Genomic DNA, 15,219 nt, shown 5'->3' with positions numbered 1-15,219 from the left:
CGACCTCCGCGGCCTCATCTTTCGCCCCTTCCATAGGGCCCTGGGGGTCTGCAGAGATTTTTCTCTTGCGGGCCTGAGTACTCCCCTTAGACCCTACTCCAGAGGGTTCGGTGGGCGTGCGGTTTGTCCTTGTGGTGCTATCTTTAGGCTGGTGAAGCATAGCTTCTAGTGTCTCCAGTCTTTCCTGTAAGGGTCTGACCCCTTGAGCCACTGCATCTACCAGGGAATTTCCCAGCACCTCCTTGAAGCTGGCAGCTAAGTCCAATGACTGCTCCTCCTCGCTCCATTCGAACTCAGACATGATCAGGATGGTACTGTGTGCCTTAATACCTAGTGAAAGGTGTGTTTGCCGCCCACTTCCTGATAGATGCTCTTATTGAGATCAATCCCAATGTCTTTTCCTTCTCTGATGTGTCTTAACTGTAATTTCTTTTTTTTTTGTTTTTTGTTTTTTTTTGTGGCTGCACCGGACTTGTTTTGCAATTCTTTGTGCCTGGTATGGCTTATGTCTTTGTCCACCTCTTCCTTCCTTATTGAGGGCTGTAGCCTCTTATGTGGTGAAAGAGGTCTGATCCTGCTGATGGGCATGGATCTTCTTTGCCTCCTTACTCGTGGGGCTGAGGTACACGCTTCGTGAGCAGAGGATCTCCTCTAACTTTCTAAGAGCTGCTAGGGCTCTGCGCCGTATTTGTATTTGTATTTATTTATTTATATTGCGCACCTAACCCCTAGAGGGGTGGCAAGGCGCAGAAGCAGCAAGAGGATTGCGTGGCTTGGTTACATACAAGGAATGAGGTCCAGCCGTGGTTACAGTGCTGGACGCGTCAAAAAGAAACAATGCATGCCGATGAGGCATGTGTTACAGAAATATACAATATAAGCAATACTATGTAAAAAAAAAAATCAGTTATCTCATGAAAAGGTATCTACATGGAGCAATTGACAACCCAAATGTACATATATACAGTCATAGTGGTGGAGCATCAGGGCAACGGGAGAGCAAGAGGTTGTTATGTGTCGTGAACCTTGAGCCAGTGGATGGTCTTAGTTCTGAATAGGCGGTAGGGGATGTCCTCCCTGCAAGAAGGTGGAAGGGAGTTCCAGTATTGTGCTGCTTTAACAGGAAAGCTGTTCCCACCCGACATAGAACGTTTAAATCTAGGCACCAGGAGGAGATTGGAGTTGGCCATTCTAGAGGGGCGAGAGGAAGTAGGTCTGGTGAATCTCATGATAAGGTATTGAGGGGCTGCTTGGTGGAGGCATGGGAGGGAAACAGATTTGAGGAATATTTTGTCTTTGGTAGAAAGCCAATTGACAGACCTTCTAGAATCAGAGATGTGGGCTTTCTTTGGGATACTGAGGGCTGCTCTTAGGGCGTTATTTTGAAGGATCTGAATTTTGTTTGTAATATATTTATTGCATCCTACATAGAGTGCGTTACAATAGTCCAACTTGGACAGGATCAGAGCCCTGGCTAGGGTGATGCAGTTAGACGGGGAGAGAAAAGGTTTGGCTGCTCTGATGAGTTTACATGTATAAGATGTGGCGGATGCCATAGCATTAACATGTTTTTGAAGGTGAGAGTGGAGTCTAGGTAGAAGCCAAGGGTTTTGACCTTGTTGGCTAGCGTGATCTTATTGTTGTCAATTACGAAAGAGGAGTAGTTTTGGTCTAGTTTGTTAAGGTTGTGTGAGGACCCTAGAATGAGGAGTTCTGTTTTGTCATCATTCAGGCATAGACCGTGTGAGGCCATCCATGCCTGGATGATGAGGTACACTTTATTGACGAAGGCCAAATCCTTGTCATAATCCCCCGTCAACGGGATGAGGATCTGGGTATCATTGGCATAATTAGTGAAGGTGATACCCAGACCATCTAGATCATCAAAAAGGGGCTTTGTGAAGATGTTGTACAGGGTCGGGGAGACGCAGGATCCCTGAGGCACGCCGCAGGTGATAGGAATTGGGTCGGCTGCTGCTAATAGGGAAAAGACTCTCATTGTGCGGTTATTTAGAAAGGATTGGATCCAATCAGTTGCCTCTTGCGAGAAGTGGGCGGCTTTTTGAAGGTGGTTGCATAGGATCTCATGGTCGACCAGGTCGAAGGCAGCCGAGCGATCAAGAAGTAACAGTAGTGCCACCTTACCCTGATCTCTCAGCTCATCTATCTGTGCCTTCAGATCTACGAGTGCGGTTTCGGTGCCGTGTTGAGGCCTGAAGCCCGATTGTCTGACTCCTAGGAGATGGAAGTGCTCAAGGTGATGTTGGATTTGTTGGTATGCTATTTTGTCGAGGATTTTGAGGAGGAATGGTACTGTAGTGATGGGGCGGTAATTAGTGGGAGTAGAGGGGTCTAGATTTGGTTTTTTGAGCAGGGGGAGGACCCATGATTGTTTCAGATTGTTAGGTACGCTGCCTGATGTGAATGACGCATTTATTAGTTTGGTAATAAATGGTGCGAGATCACGAGCCGCATCCTTTATCAACTGTGCGGGGCATAGCTCCCCATGGCAATTCGAAGGTTTGAGGGTGAGAATGACCTTTTCTACCTCTTTGGTGGATACTCTGTGGAAGTTAAAATGGGGAATGTGCACAGGGGTGTGTGTCTAAGTTGGGTGTATCTCTTTAGGGGTGGGGATGCTAGGTTGAGAGGAAGAGAGAAGGGAATCCTTTTTAATGTTTATCTTTGTCTTGAGAGAGAAGATTTTGTTAGCTAGGGCATTTTGTATACTTGTGCACCAATTTTTATCCTTGAGGCACGAATCAGGAGCTTGGATGGGAGATTCAACCTCTTTTAGTATTGTAAAGAGCTCTCTGGTGTTGGATTTGGCTTGTGAGATTTGAGTGCTGTAGGACGTTTGTTTGGCCAGGATGATTTGTTTTTTATAATGAGAGGCTAGTTTACTCAAGTTTTCCTTGTTTTTTTCTGAGGGAAGTGATCTCCAAATTTTTTCACAGCGTCGCTTTTCCTGTCTGAGGGCTTTAAGATGAGGAGAAAACCAGGCGTTGATGTGTTTTCTAGGTTTGCTCTTTTTTAGCTGCAGTGGGGCTATGGCATCAAGAGATGAGAGCATGACCCTATTATATATGTCTACCATCAATAAGGGATCAGTGTGGTCTGGAATGGCATTCAAGGTCGGTGCGATTAATGGGATCAAATTTTCAGGGGTGATGTTCTTTTTATTTCTGGTCTGAACAGCTGGAGATACTGTCAATTGCGCTGGTGTTGCCTCTAGGGTGAACGAGATCAGGTAATGGTCTGTCCAGGGCTGTGGAAGTATAGAAGAGATCAGGGCTGTGCAATTGTGCACAGCTAGCCAGTCCAGGGTTCTACCTTTGGTATGAGCGGGCTCTATGATCTTCTGGGTAAAGCCCAGTTCCTCTAAGGTATTATTGATTATTGTGGCATTAGCCGTGTATAACTGCTGCTTTCTGCAGCTCACGTACTTAATATGCGTGCTATGGTCCTCCTCCGGTGTGACTGGATCTGCGTCGCACAGCAAATGCGATGCGGCTCGAGCACACTCAGAGAACTGGCTCCGCCCACGCGAGGGTGGGGGCCGTAGCACTCTGCTTTGCAATGCCCTCTATTGGGGCTCTGGATAAGCGTATTTCGCGCTCGACTCCGCCTCCACAAGGGAGGGGGTCTGCCCTCCTACGCTCCTTCCCTCTTAGGAGGGTTGAAGGCTCCGTGGCCGCTCTGTGGAACCCCTGAGGTGCCGGGCCTACGGCACGGGGTCGGAGGGCCGCTGGAGCTTCCTTTACCTAAGGAAACATCTAACTTCGTGACGTCCGGCGAATTCGGGTGACGGGTGAGGGAACGCTTCCTCTTATGGTCCTATACTTCTATATGGACGCTGTTCTAGCTGCGCTCAAACTAACGTGTTGTGCCATGCTAAACTCTGCATATCTATCACTTCTATACACTCTCACTTAATAAAGATGCTATATGGCATACAATTCTTATAAAATGAACAGAGAGGTAGAGAAACGTTACTTATCTGCTTGAAGAGCAGTAAAAGAAGAGGAGGAGCTCACGGACAGGAAGTGGTCATAGCTGAGCTGAAGGAGGAAGGACTACAGAGACAATGGGATTGGTAGTTTAAAAGTGGAAAAGTCACTTGGGACATTTCAGAGTTGTTGTTTGTGATAGTTTGTTGAAACTGCTGAAGAGTAGTAATAAATGAAGTTGAAGCATAATGCTCGCCTCCAGTCTTGCCATAGAATGTGGCCTTTAGATCTAACATTTGATTTTGGGGCAGAATATTATGTTGTGCAATGAGCGGGTCCTTTAAGAAGATGCCCCCTCACCGTCTCATCATACAGTGACACTGTGACACAAAGAAACAAAGGGAAGTCCCCAAGCATGAGCGAGCCACTCCACAACAGAACACGAGACTGGGTCATGTTTAATGAGCATGCGTGTTGCTCAGCGATCAGTGCTTTGCTTACCGATTCACTGGCCCCCATTCCCTGCACCACATGGCAGGGTTAGGTGGGGAGCTTGTTGGCTAAAACCCCTTACAGAAAATATATGAATCTATTTTATTGTATAATCACTGAACCAGAGACGTCATTATGGGAGGCCAAAAGGAACATGTGCCCAGGGCCCCACTTTAGGGAGAGGGGGCCCACATGGCTTCCTGATGCAAAGGTGTATTTGCCTGTTTTTGTAAAATGCATATATAACATGTCAGGAGATTGTATAGTGTGCTGGTGAGGCTAGAGATACATTGCATTGACATACATTAATCCTGTCCTGCTGCCTGGGCATCCTGTAGTACGTACAGTGTGTATGTTAACCATTGTACAACTCCTGCCATTTGTTGTGGGCAGTATATTGTTCACTTGCAATAAACAAAGTTGAAATCCCTATTCAAAAATGTGAGCACCATTATGGCTCAGAAGATAGCTCAGTGTGTTAGGCATGATAGCTTTGATCATAGGCCAGATGACAGTACCAAATTCTGCCAAGGTATTCCTCTGTCTGTCGTTGATAAACCTGAATTTATATGTACGCTTTGCAAAGAGTAGCACATACTGCGCTACAAAACAGCATACCTGTATGAGGTCACGCTACGTTGAAAAACTAGCAAAACAACAGTATGCTGCATTTCTAGAGCTATGTTCCTCCTGTCAAGGGTAATAAAACCCGGGCAGCAACACACAATGAAAATTATAAAGTTTAGTCAGGAAAGGTGATTAAGAAACCAAATTGCAAACTGTGGAACCAAAGTGTTAGGGCTTATATTCCAGCTTTACCACCAGACGATAAAGTGATCCTGGACCAATCATCTTGTCTCACTGTATTAACAGTACTATGCTCTATCCTGTGAAAATGCTTGCTGTCTTACGTCTGGAAGAATTGTTTAAGCCCTGCCTGCTTTTTCCTTTCATGTAGGTGTGATGAAATGACTACTGCTCTGCATGTGTAAATTGGTGAGTGCTGGCTAAACTGCTTTCTCAGCCCAACACTACTACGAAACCAGCAGTGATCCCAATTGTAAAGGTGAAATGGGTGCAACCCGCCAGATATACCTCCTTGACCTCTTTTGGTAGTGCAGTCTGAGAGCAGGCTGTAGCGTCAGGAGGAGTGTGAGCCGATAACAGTAGCAGCCCAAACAACCTAAGTACAATTGTTCCAAAATAAAAGAATGTCCAATCAAGATTCTATTCAAATATAAACTCTTAATCAAACAATAAAATGCAATCAACTAATTGGAAAACACTAGAAAAACTGCTCTTCAAACGAAACAATGCACTCTGAGCAGATGAGCTGGGGTGTTCAGGCAATATCACTGTTAACGGATGAGTCTTTGAAGAAAAAGGTAGAGACGGGGAGCTTGGAAGTCCCTATTGTCCCCAAAAGTGAGCCAGGGAGACAGGACCTCTACACATTACCTTTATTATGGTTTTCTGGTGCTTGATAGCATCGAGCTGGGGTTCTAGACACTTTTGCTGCAGTCCAGCCAGTGTCAAGGCGTTTCAGTAGATGTGAGCCCAATGGTGGGTGGTGATGTGTTGGTTTGAAGGTGCAGGCTTCCGATTGATCAAGTTTGCATTTGAGACGGCAAGATGATGGCTTCCAATGATTTGGGGCAGCAGTCGAGTCGGCGACAAGAAAATGGTTCTGCTGGGTCCAGTTGGTGTTCAAGAGGGTCTCAAGAGGGGTGAGATGGCGAGATGATGGCTTTCAATAGTTTGGGGTAGCGGTCGTGTCAGTGGCAATACTGGCTTGAGTACCGTTTGAGGTTGGCGAGTCGATGGCTTCCAGCAATCCAATCGGGGCTTGAGTCATTTGCTCCCCTGATGTTGAGCCCACCATTGGGTTGAGACGAGCGGTTTGAGGTTTGCATACAGTGCCAAAAGCAGTACCATAGTTCTTGTGGTGTCTCAAAGGCATAGAGTGTCGCAATCATTCCCAAAGATGTCTCGAGGTGGCAAAACAAGATTCCAGTGGCTTCTAGGCACTGGGCTGCTGGAAGTCCCGAACCAGTGACTCCAGCGCATGATGAGTCCTTTAATTCTGTGCTTCCTCTCCAGGAATTTGGCTGGCACGTCCAGGAAGTCCTTCTCCTCCAGAGAACAGGAGCCTGGTTCTTGTGCAGCCAGTGCAGGGGGCTTGGTCCACTGCAGTTCAACTCCAAAGTTCCCTGTGAATTGTTAGGGGACAACGCTCATCTCTGTCTTGGATACCATCTATTATCACCTTCCTGACAATGGGCCTTGGGACGGACCTTACCGCCAACAGAGGTCCAGTCAATTCTTCTTGTTCTTGAGATTATCCAGAGATGAATCGATGAAAGTGGGGTGCCTCTTCCTTATAAGTGAAAATGTTCACAGGTGATTGGCCCAAAGGACATCTGCTCCATGTGGTCTAATCCAGGCTGTTTTAACAAATGTCCTTTGCCTTCTGACATCACACAGAGAATGGCTTGCCCACGGGAAATGTGGTAGACTGTAAGCGTTAGAGAGCCCTAACAGACACCAACATGATGTAACCCTTCTCTCAGCCCACCTCTCCCTTCTGGCTACTCTAACTCTGCCTCCTTCTCATGGCTGCTAACTTCACAGGGACTCCAGTTGTCAGAAACCTCGTGTGAGAGTCGTTTTATGTCAGTGCTTCCATTGGTGCAGCGGTTCCCAGGAGATCTTCTGGGAGGGCTCCTGTGCCCCGGAGAAAGGTGTTGCTCTTCATGCATGGGGATCAAAGACACAGTATCCTGGACATTGTAGCAGCTGTGGCACCTGTTAGACCAGACACGAACCCACATAATTCCTGTCATAGATGGGCCCTGCTCACAGAGCTGACACTAGTGTAATATCAAATTGCTGTGGCTTCATAATTGTGTGATCTTAGTAGTCACCATGCACAAACAGGCATGGCATATGTTTAAACATTTACGTACCACGAGACTGACTAAGGCCTACAATTATCACGTTTGGAAACTGAGGTGCAGAAGACTAAAAAGCCACCTCTGCCTGCAGGAACTTTGTGTTCCAGCAAATGGCAGGAATGTCACATGTGACATTTGACCCTGTCTTGTGCCACTGGAGGGCTAGTGCTGAGGGTGCCAGGAGGCCGTCCCAGCAAAGGCGCGTGTCCACTATAATTTTGGCATGGAGCATTTATAAAAGGGGGTTCTGATTAGCAGACCTCCCTTTCAGAATCAGAATTCATCATTTTCGATAATAAAAATCAAAAACACTAGGGCTTTTATGCCATCAAAGATGTCAATCCATCACAGTAGGCCATTTGAGTGGAAAAAGTCCTAGAGAAAAGAGCTGCCCTAAAGTCAGAAGCCTATTGCACGCTTGTATTCAGGTCTGCTTATTGGCCACAAAAGTAGGGTTTGCTTTTATGTACAATTTCAAATATTCTTTTGCACACCATGAATAACAATCCCCAAGTCTGTGTGTTGGATGTATTTAAAGCTTTAAAATACAGTGCTATGTATTTATTTATTTATTTTATAAAACATATAAACATGCCATACACAATAAAACCTTTCACAGGTAAAATATACGTCACTTCAGTGTATTGAAACATTAAAATATTCCATCAGATAATTTGGTTAAGATTTCCATACATACAGTGAAAAATGTCATCATATAAAACATCAAATTTGTATTGTTGCCCTCAAGTAACCGATTCCATCTTACTGTGACATCTTCATCCTATTTCATATTGTTATAGGCATTCGTATGCTGGTTTCGAAGATAGTTCAAACTATTGCAGTAACTCATGATATGTTCTGCAGATTCGAGCACACCCTCACTGCATAATCTACATAGGCGATCCATGAGGGGAATGCCAAATTTCCCGGCTGTAATTGCTAACACTCCTGAGGCATTAAACTTAAACAAAAGATATGCTCTTACAGTAAAGCTACTAGGGAAGGCCCTAATATATCTCGGAGCTTCATGGCGTGATCGCAGGGATTTAATAAAAGCACCACTATTGCTCTTAGTAGACAGCTGTATAAGATCGCATTCTGTATAATGGGAGCTGATCGCCATTTTAAGCTTCCCTTTCCAGGTTACAATAGATAAACCATGGCTCTCAAACTCATAACCTTGCACCCACCTCCGGTGTTTAGCCCACAGGTTACTCAGGTGACCAAAGGTTTCGCATGCACTGATGGTTTTATAAGCCTGCAATACCTCTACCACGATTGTATCATTATCTATATGTATCAGGGTCTCATAGCTTGAGGTAAGTTTGTACTGTACCCTGACTGCTATGCTCATGAGGTTGAATTACAGAGATAAGTATTCAATAGGAAGACTTTTAGGCATTCAAACAATATGCGCAATATTTTAGCCTCTGAGTTTCGCTCCCCATACTTCGATCCCATATAGCATGTATAGCACTATCTTAGCCGTGTATAGCAATAAAATAGTCTTAAGGGAGCGCCCACCTTGATTACCAATGAAATGACTAATAGCATGACACATCTTCATGCATTTTGTTTTAGTTTCATCCCATTGTGTCTCACACTTGAGTTGTTATCAAGGTATACCCCAAGGTACGTATAGCAATTGACTACTTGAATGATTTTCTGGTCAAGTCTCCAACTCAACCGATTGGATTTTTGGGTCTTGATTTTGCCCAGAAAAGCAGCAAGTTTAGTTTTAGCTATGCTTATCCGCAGGCCATTTTCATTTGCATATAGATATCAAGTTTAGTTTTGAGGCCAATTGGTGTGTAGTCAAGCAACAGCAAGTTGTCCGCATATCCAAGCCAGTCGATCTGAAGTGATCCTATTTTAGCTAACAAGCTCTTATGGAGTTAAATGCCTCTACCAGATCAGCTAAGTATAGATTAAACAATGTGGCTGCCAAGATGCATCCTTGTTTAACCCCAAGTACTGTCGGAAAGTGACCGCTTACTCGACCCTCACCATCTAATCCCACACGGACAGAGGTGTCGGAATAGAGCAGCTTAATCATAGACAATAGACCCAGAAGACTCTTCCATGCCACAAGTTTGTTCCATAGCCGATTCCTCAATATCGTATCAAACGAGGCACTGAAGTCTATGAATTCGCAGTGGAAAGGGAGTTGCCGGTGATCCCATGCATATTCTTTTGTGCTGACCAAAGTCAACAAATAGTCCATCGTGCAAGATTTAACTCTGAAACCAGTTTGGTTGGGCGGAAGGATCTTGTTGTCTCGGATCCACAGGTTGAGTTCTTAAAGCAACATTTTGGCAAATATTTTCACCGGAATGTCCAGCATGGCTAGAATGCGATAGTTCAGCGGGTCATTCCAGCACCCCTTTTTATGAATCGGCAGTATTAAGCTTTCTTTCCAGCTTGCAGGGACCTTTCCACACTAACCAATGTGGGTAAAGAGGTCCTGTAATGCACTAGCCCAGAGCCCAGGAGATAATCGCAATAGCCCATTATATACAGTGCAATGCAACAACCTGGATGAGATTTTTTAGACTTGCGTCAATTAGTATTCTGGTACTTGTGTACTTATTTTTATGATGGAGAAATGTAAGCTAAAATCATTCACCTTTAGCAAGACCCGCTTCTATATAGATGTTTTTGTCTTTTAAATGTTAGTTTATGCTATTTGTGTGCTTTACAAGTCCGGTCTGCAAAACAGGATATTATTTTAGTTCATGAAAGTCAAACAATCACACATATTTGCATCTTGCTATTTGACAAGAACTGGAAAACAGTTTGGTCAAGTGCAGAAATTGCACACTGGGCTCAACTCCCAGCTTCGCCTCGTAAAGAAAGTGTGTGATCCTGGGAAACTCATTTAATCTGTAACAATTGCCAGTCCCTAAATATAAATTGTTAGCCCCTACGAGTGGTTACGTTAGTCGGCAAAAAAACCTCATTCATAGTTTAATTTGAGATTGCGTTGCTTGATATATAACAATAGTGACCACTGATATATCGCACGCCACAAAGTCATTTGAAGCTTTGCTCACTAACTGCAGTACCATTTGAAAGCCATAGCCCTCTTCTAATCTCACTCTAAATCCCAATATGTGCACCTTCCTGGTAGTTTCTAATCTGTATCTGCTACTTATGCTGTGGCGTGTGCCCCTTTCTCCTTATTTATTTATTTATTTATTTATCTAGTGCATGTGTAGGAGCGCACAAAACCCACAGGCATCTAGGCGCTGGTTCCTTACTTCCAATCTTTCTCCTGTATCCATGCTTTATATTCTGTGAGGCTGCTAATCCGAGTTCTGTGGCTATGCTGGGATATGTGTTCCTTTTTCATACAGTTACTATTCTGTATGAAAAAGGAGCACACACCACAGCATAGGCACTGAAGACAGATTAGCAGTCGCACAGAAAATAGATGTAGGACACGCGCCCTGCATCTACTCTTCAGCCAGCATACCTTCCTTGTGGCTGCTATTGTTAAAAGGTGGCCTATCCCTATGCTAGAAAAGGAGTACGCTGGTCGTGAACTGCTAATGTTGCCCTTGACATGCCACTTGTTTTTATTCTGATTCTGGTGACTTTAAGGGAGGTGCCATGCTTATTGCTTGACCAGAGTTTCTGGATCCCTTAATTTCTTTGGTTCGATGAGGGGGGGGCTAAAGATGACTGTGCCCGCCCACCCCCAAATTCCTTAAGATGTCCCTGCACTTAACAATAAATGCTAGTGAAGCAATAAAGTATGAGTGCTCATAAATGCAACACATGATGTTTTTCATACTGCAAAATGAATCTACATACAGATTCTGCACTAACTTTTTTTGACAGAATAGCTCATAAACATGTACGGCTTTCAGAAGGCTAAACATCCTGCCAACGGGGAGAAACAGTCAAATACAAACATGTTTTATGACTGTGATTTTATCTAACTGAAGCAAAGCAAAGAAACGGCATGGAACATACTTACGTTTATTCGCCACCAACTTTCTTCCATCTACCGAAGCCGGTTCCACATAATCCCAATAGTATTCGCTAGACCAGTAATAATCGGTCCTGTTTGTCCCGTTAGACATTTTCATATTGCATTTTCATAAGGGCGGAGTGGCATTAAATCAGAAGAAGCAGAACTTCGGTCGGAGCCACCACGTGCTCCTCCACGTGAACTCTTAGTGCACCCCCTTGGAGTCTTCAGAGGCTGCAGTCTGAGGGCTGCCTGCTCTGGGCGGCCATTTTATTTATTTTAAGCAAACGTCAGCAGAAGATAGATATGCTCGCTGCTCATGGCCACTGCAGTGACTGGTGTCGTGTCCTTGCGAGAAAAGATTTAGATCTAAGGCAAACAGCTACGGAGAGGGGCAAAATTGACTTGAAGCGTCGGTTGTCAGTGCAGGGTCCGCGCGCCTATGGCGGGACATTATCCTTGAGCGTGATGACATGTAGATTGCTCAGTCAGCGGCATTACGAAAGTACAATGAAGGGGGTCTGTCAAAGATGAACGTGCAATGAAGCTGAAATGTTCGTTGCGTTCATTGTGGTCAGAATAGCCCTAGAATGTCTGCACATAAGAGCAATAGCAGATATGTATTATATACTGGAGGAACAATGCTCCTTTGATCACCAAAGAACGTACAATAGATAAGAAATCAGATTTGATGACAGGAAATGGCGAGCTTCTTACAATGGGGTGAGTTTGAGGGACAGTCTGACCAGGTTGTGGAGGGGAGTAAATGGAACAGTCACCATACATGGTGGACATACATAGATTAAGAACAACCAACATTAGACATATTTAAGTGCCGGTAGGCGGCACAGCCAGTTGTGCTCGGGATGTTACTGTTATGGGGGGCTGGGGTCTCTGGTCCCCATGCACCCTTGTAGTGATGCGCCAGATGGTGGGGTGGCCCGGATGTGCCCATCACCCACGTGGAAAGAAGTGACACAGGTGTTCGAGCGCGAAATCGCTTGTCGCCCCTTTATTGACTCAGACACCTACATGTGACTTTACACACGTGACTCCCATGCCAAGGGTAAAGACAAATAAATCATTCAACATTTACGATGGCATGTGTTACAACAAGAGAACTAGCTCCGACCTTGTGGGTCGTTAGGAAGCATGGTAACTCACATACATTGGTGGGTGAAACACCTTTGGATCGTAGATCTTAAAAGCTTCATTAGTCCAATAAGGAAGTGGGGATGGCCCCCTCAGTGCCAGCTCGCCCATGATGGAAAGTGCTCCACTAGCCGGAAAAACATTGGCTGTCGTCTTGCCAGCAGGTCTCTGGCCCGTCTGCTGTAGGATGGTCCTCCAGAAAGCCTGGGTGGTCTTTGTCCCTTTCAGCAGACCATATTCTGGAGTCTCTCATGCCCCTCTCTCCCCCATGCAGATATGGGCAAGGGGAGGACACTCTCCTGGCGTCGCTCACCAGGTTAGGAACCACTGAACGGCAGCGGGCAGAGCCATGCTGAGGTTCCCCCTTCAGGTGGGATATCTTCCTTGGTACCGCCGTGGCAGCAGCCACTTCCTGTTGAGGTCCCCTCTGCTTGAGTCGGGCGTGGACAACGATCGAGGCTGCGCAGTGCTCAGCTCTTCCCTCTGCTTGTTACCTTGAGCTTCTGTTGGTACGGTGAGAGCAACGGCCGCGCTGTGGCCAGGCTCCCGGAGTCAGGAGTTCTTCCTTGCTTGCATTTTGCCTGGAACGCACTCTCTTCGGGGAGAGCCGCGGCTTGGCTGAGGCTGTTGTCCAGTTGTGGTCTCCTCACCGGTGGAAGTTCTGTTTGGCGGAACTTGCTGCACCACTCCCTGGTGTTGGTGGTGGCGGGGACATACCCACTCCTGGCCCGTTGGCTGCAAGGATAGACAGAGTCACTGTGGTGGCTTGCGTGAAGCCTTGGCGGCACCCGTTGTTGCCACGCCATTCTTCTGGCCCAGGCAGGGGCTGATGGCCACCTGTTTCATCCAGGTGTGCATTCGCTCCCATCTTCTGTCTGACCGCACAAGCACTCCCTTTGGGGAGAGCCGCGGTCATGCCAGCGTCGTGGCAGGGTTCTGTCGTGCTTGGGTACAGGATGGGCAGCAGTCCATGTCGTGCCATCTGCGGGCTCCCTTCCAGGCGGGAGTGTTCCCTCGCTGTCATGGGTTCTGGGGTACAGCCATTACGGCGACGGTTCCTGCCGTGCCGCTCTTTTCCCGTTGAGTGTTGGGGGCGTGCTCAAATGCATGGCCTGCTCCTGTTCCTATGGCCACAAGTTTGGCCAGGGTCACAGTGGTTTATTCCTGCGAAAGCCACAGTGGCGCTGGGTCTTGCCAAGCCACGTTTCTCCTCCCAGGCCTCTCCCCCAGTCAGGAACAGCTTTGGGCAGTGCATCATTTCCCCGATGGGAGTGCCTTGTTTGAGGTGGTGCCTCTCTCCCCCTGAAGGGAGCGCCTGCTTTTAGTGTCCAGTGGGCCACAGTGCTCATCTGGCTTTTGCCCCAGGCAGGGGCATATAGCGCTGTCGCGGCGCGGGCCACCTGTTCTCCCCCAAGCAGGAGTACTACACGTCGTTGTGGCAGCATGGGCCGCCAGTTCTCCCCCAGATAGGTGTTCGGAAGTCATTGTCGCGGCATGGGCTGCTTGCTCTCCCCCCAGGAACATTGCTTAGCAGTCATGTGGTGGCGAGGGCCACTAATCTCCCCCAGGCAGGAGTACTAATCATCAATGTGGCAGCAGATGCCAATTCTCTCTCCCAGGCAGTAGCACTAAGAATCAATGTGGCAACTTGTGCCAAGTCTCTCCCCAAGGTAGGAGCACTATTCTCCTGTGCACCAGTTCCTCAAATGTGCACTTCTGCTGCTCCCCGTCTTCCCCATGCAGGAGACAGCTCAATTTGTCTCTTGTTCCATTCGTTCATACTCCTGTAGAGACCATCATCATTTTTATGATTACACCCTCGCCTATGCTCAATGGTAATGTAAAACCCTTGGAGGCTGATAGACCATCTGAGAAGTTTTGGATTTCCCCCCTTGTGAGAACCAGAGGGTGTCTCACCCGCTAGTCCCTGGGGATCTTTCTCTCAGGTGGCCAGGGCACAGCCATCTCCTTTGTAGCTAGACCTTGGGGGTGGACCAGTGCGGGAGGATCACGTGGGTGAGGGGTCTTCAAGGAGTAGGGGTGAGATAGCCGATGGTGGGATGCAGAATTTCCCCCTTTTTTGTTCATTTACCCTATCCAATTTTGTAGGATTTTCCGAAGTCCCAACTCCCCCTCCTTTTTACACAAACACTAGGATGAGGAAGAGGGTGATGATAGTAACCAGACTAACTCTCTCACATCGTACTGGACATTTCACGTTAATCGGGTCAGGAAAATTCAGGCACTTCACACTAAGTGCATAGACCTGATACCAGTTAGCTCTCCTCATACATATAAAAGGCAACACCTATAGACACATTCTGGGCAAGGCAGAACACGAGTACAAGCAGAACTTCCAGGACAAGGGCACACCTACTGAAGCAGAGCTACGGACCAAGGGATGAGAGCAGCAGGTCGAAAACTCCAAGGATTTCCTACTGGAGGTCGTTACATCTGACAGACCGTGAAAGACAGATGGCGAAGGCCAGATCCCACAAGTGAAGATTGCATTGTGTTCCAAGGATGCCAGCAACCCTCCCGGATGAATGGCAGAGTTGGGGCGGCAAGGCCAACCCTTTGGTACTAACCTTGACTCGTGAATTGAAAATAGCAATGCAAGAAAGAAGTGCACACAGCCAGTGAGTTGGAAAGTGACCTGAGAGACCGGTGTGTGTTAAATTGAATAAAGTAGCAA

The 15,219-nt window shown here is 46.7% G+C and overlaps 1 protein-coding gene across 4 annotated transcripts in view; it reads right to left on the bottom strand.

The window, feature by feature from the left end:
* The window catches only part of MRAP (melanocortin 2 receptor accessory protein), a 264,031-nt gene extending 252,425 nt beyond the window's left edge, over window positions 1-11,606 (bottom strand). For all 4 annotated transcript variants that reach the window (XR_011283468.1, XR_011283469.1, XM_069636339.1 and 1 more), the window contains exon 1: window positions 11,379-11,606. Coding sequence is in view for 2 of the 4 variants with exons in the window: in XM_069636339.1 (XP_069492440.1) it covers window positions 11,379-11,490 (112 nt within the window). In the remaining 2 variants the exon portion in view is untranslated. The remainder of the gene's footprint in view (window positions 1-11,378) is intronic.
* Between the last annotated feature and the right edge of the window lie 3,613 nt (window positions 11,607-15,219).

Source organism: Ambystoma mexicanum, chromosome 7p (assembly GCF_040938575.1).
Source record: "Ambystoma mexicanum isolate Mex_15411 chromosome 7p, UKY_AmexF1_1, whole genome shotgun sequence".
In the NCBI taxonomy this organism is placed as follows: Eukaryota; Metazoa; Chordata; class Amphibia; order Caudata; family Ambystomatidae; genus Ambystoma; species Ambystoma mexicanum.
Note: the sequence above shows the minus strand (reverse complement) of the source record. Positions and strands in the feature narration are given on the sequence as shown.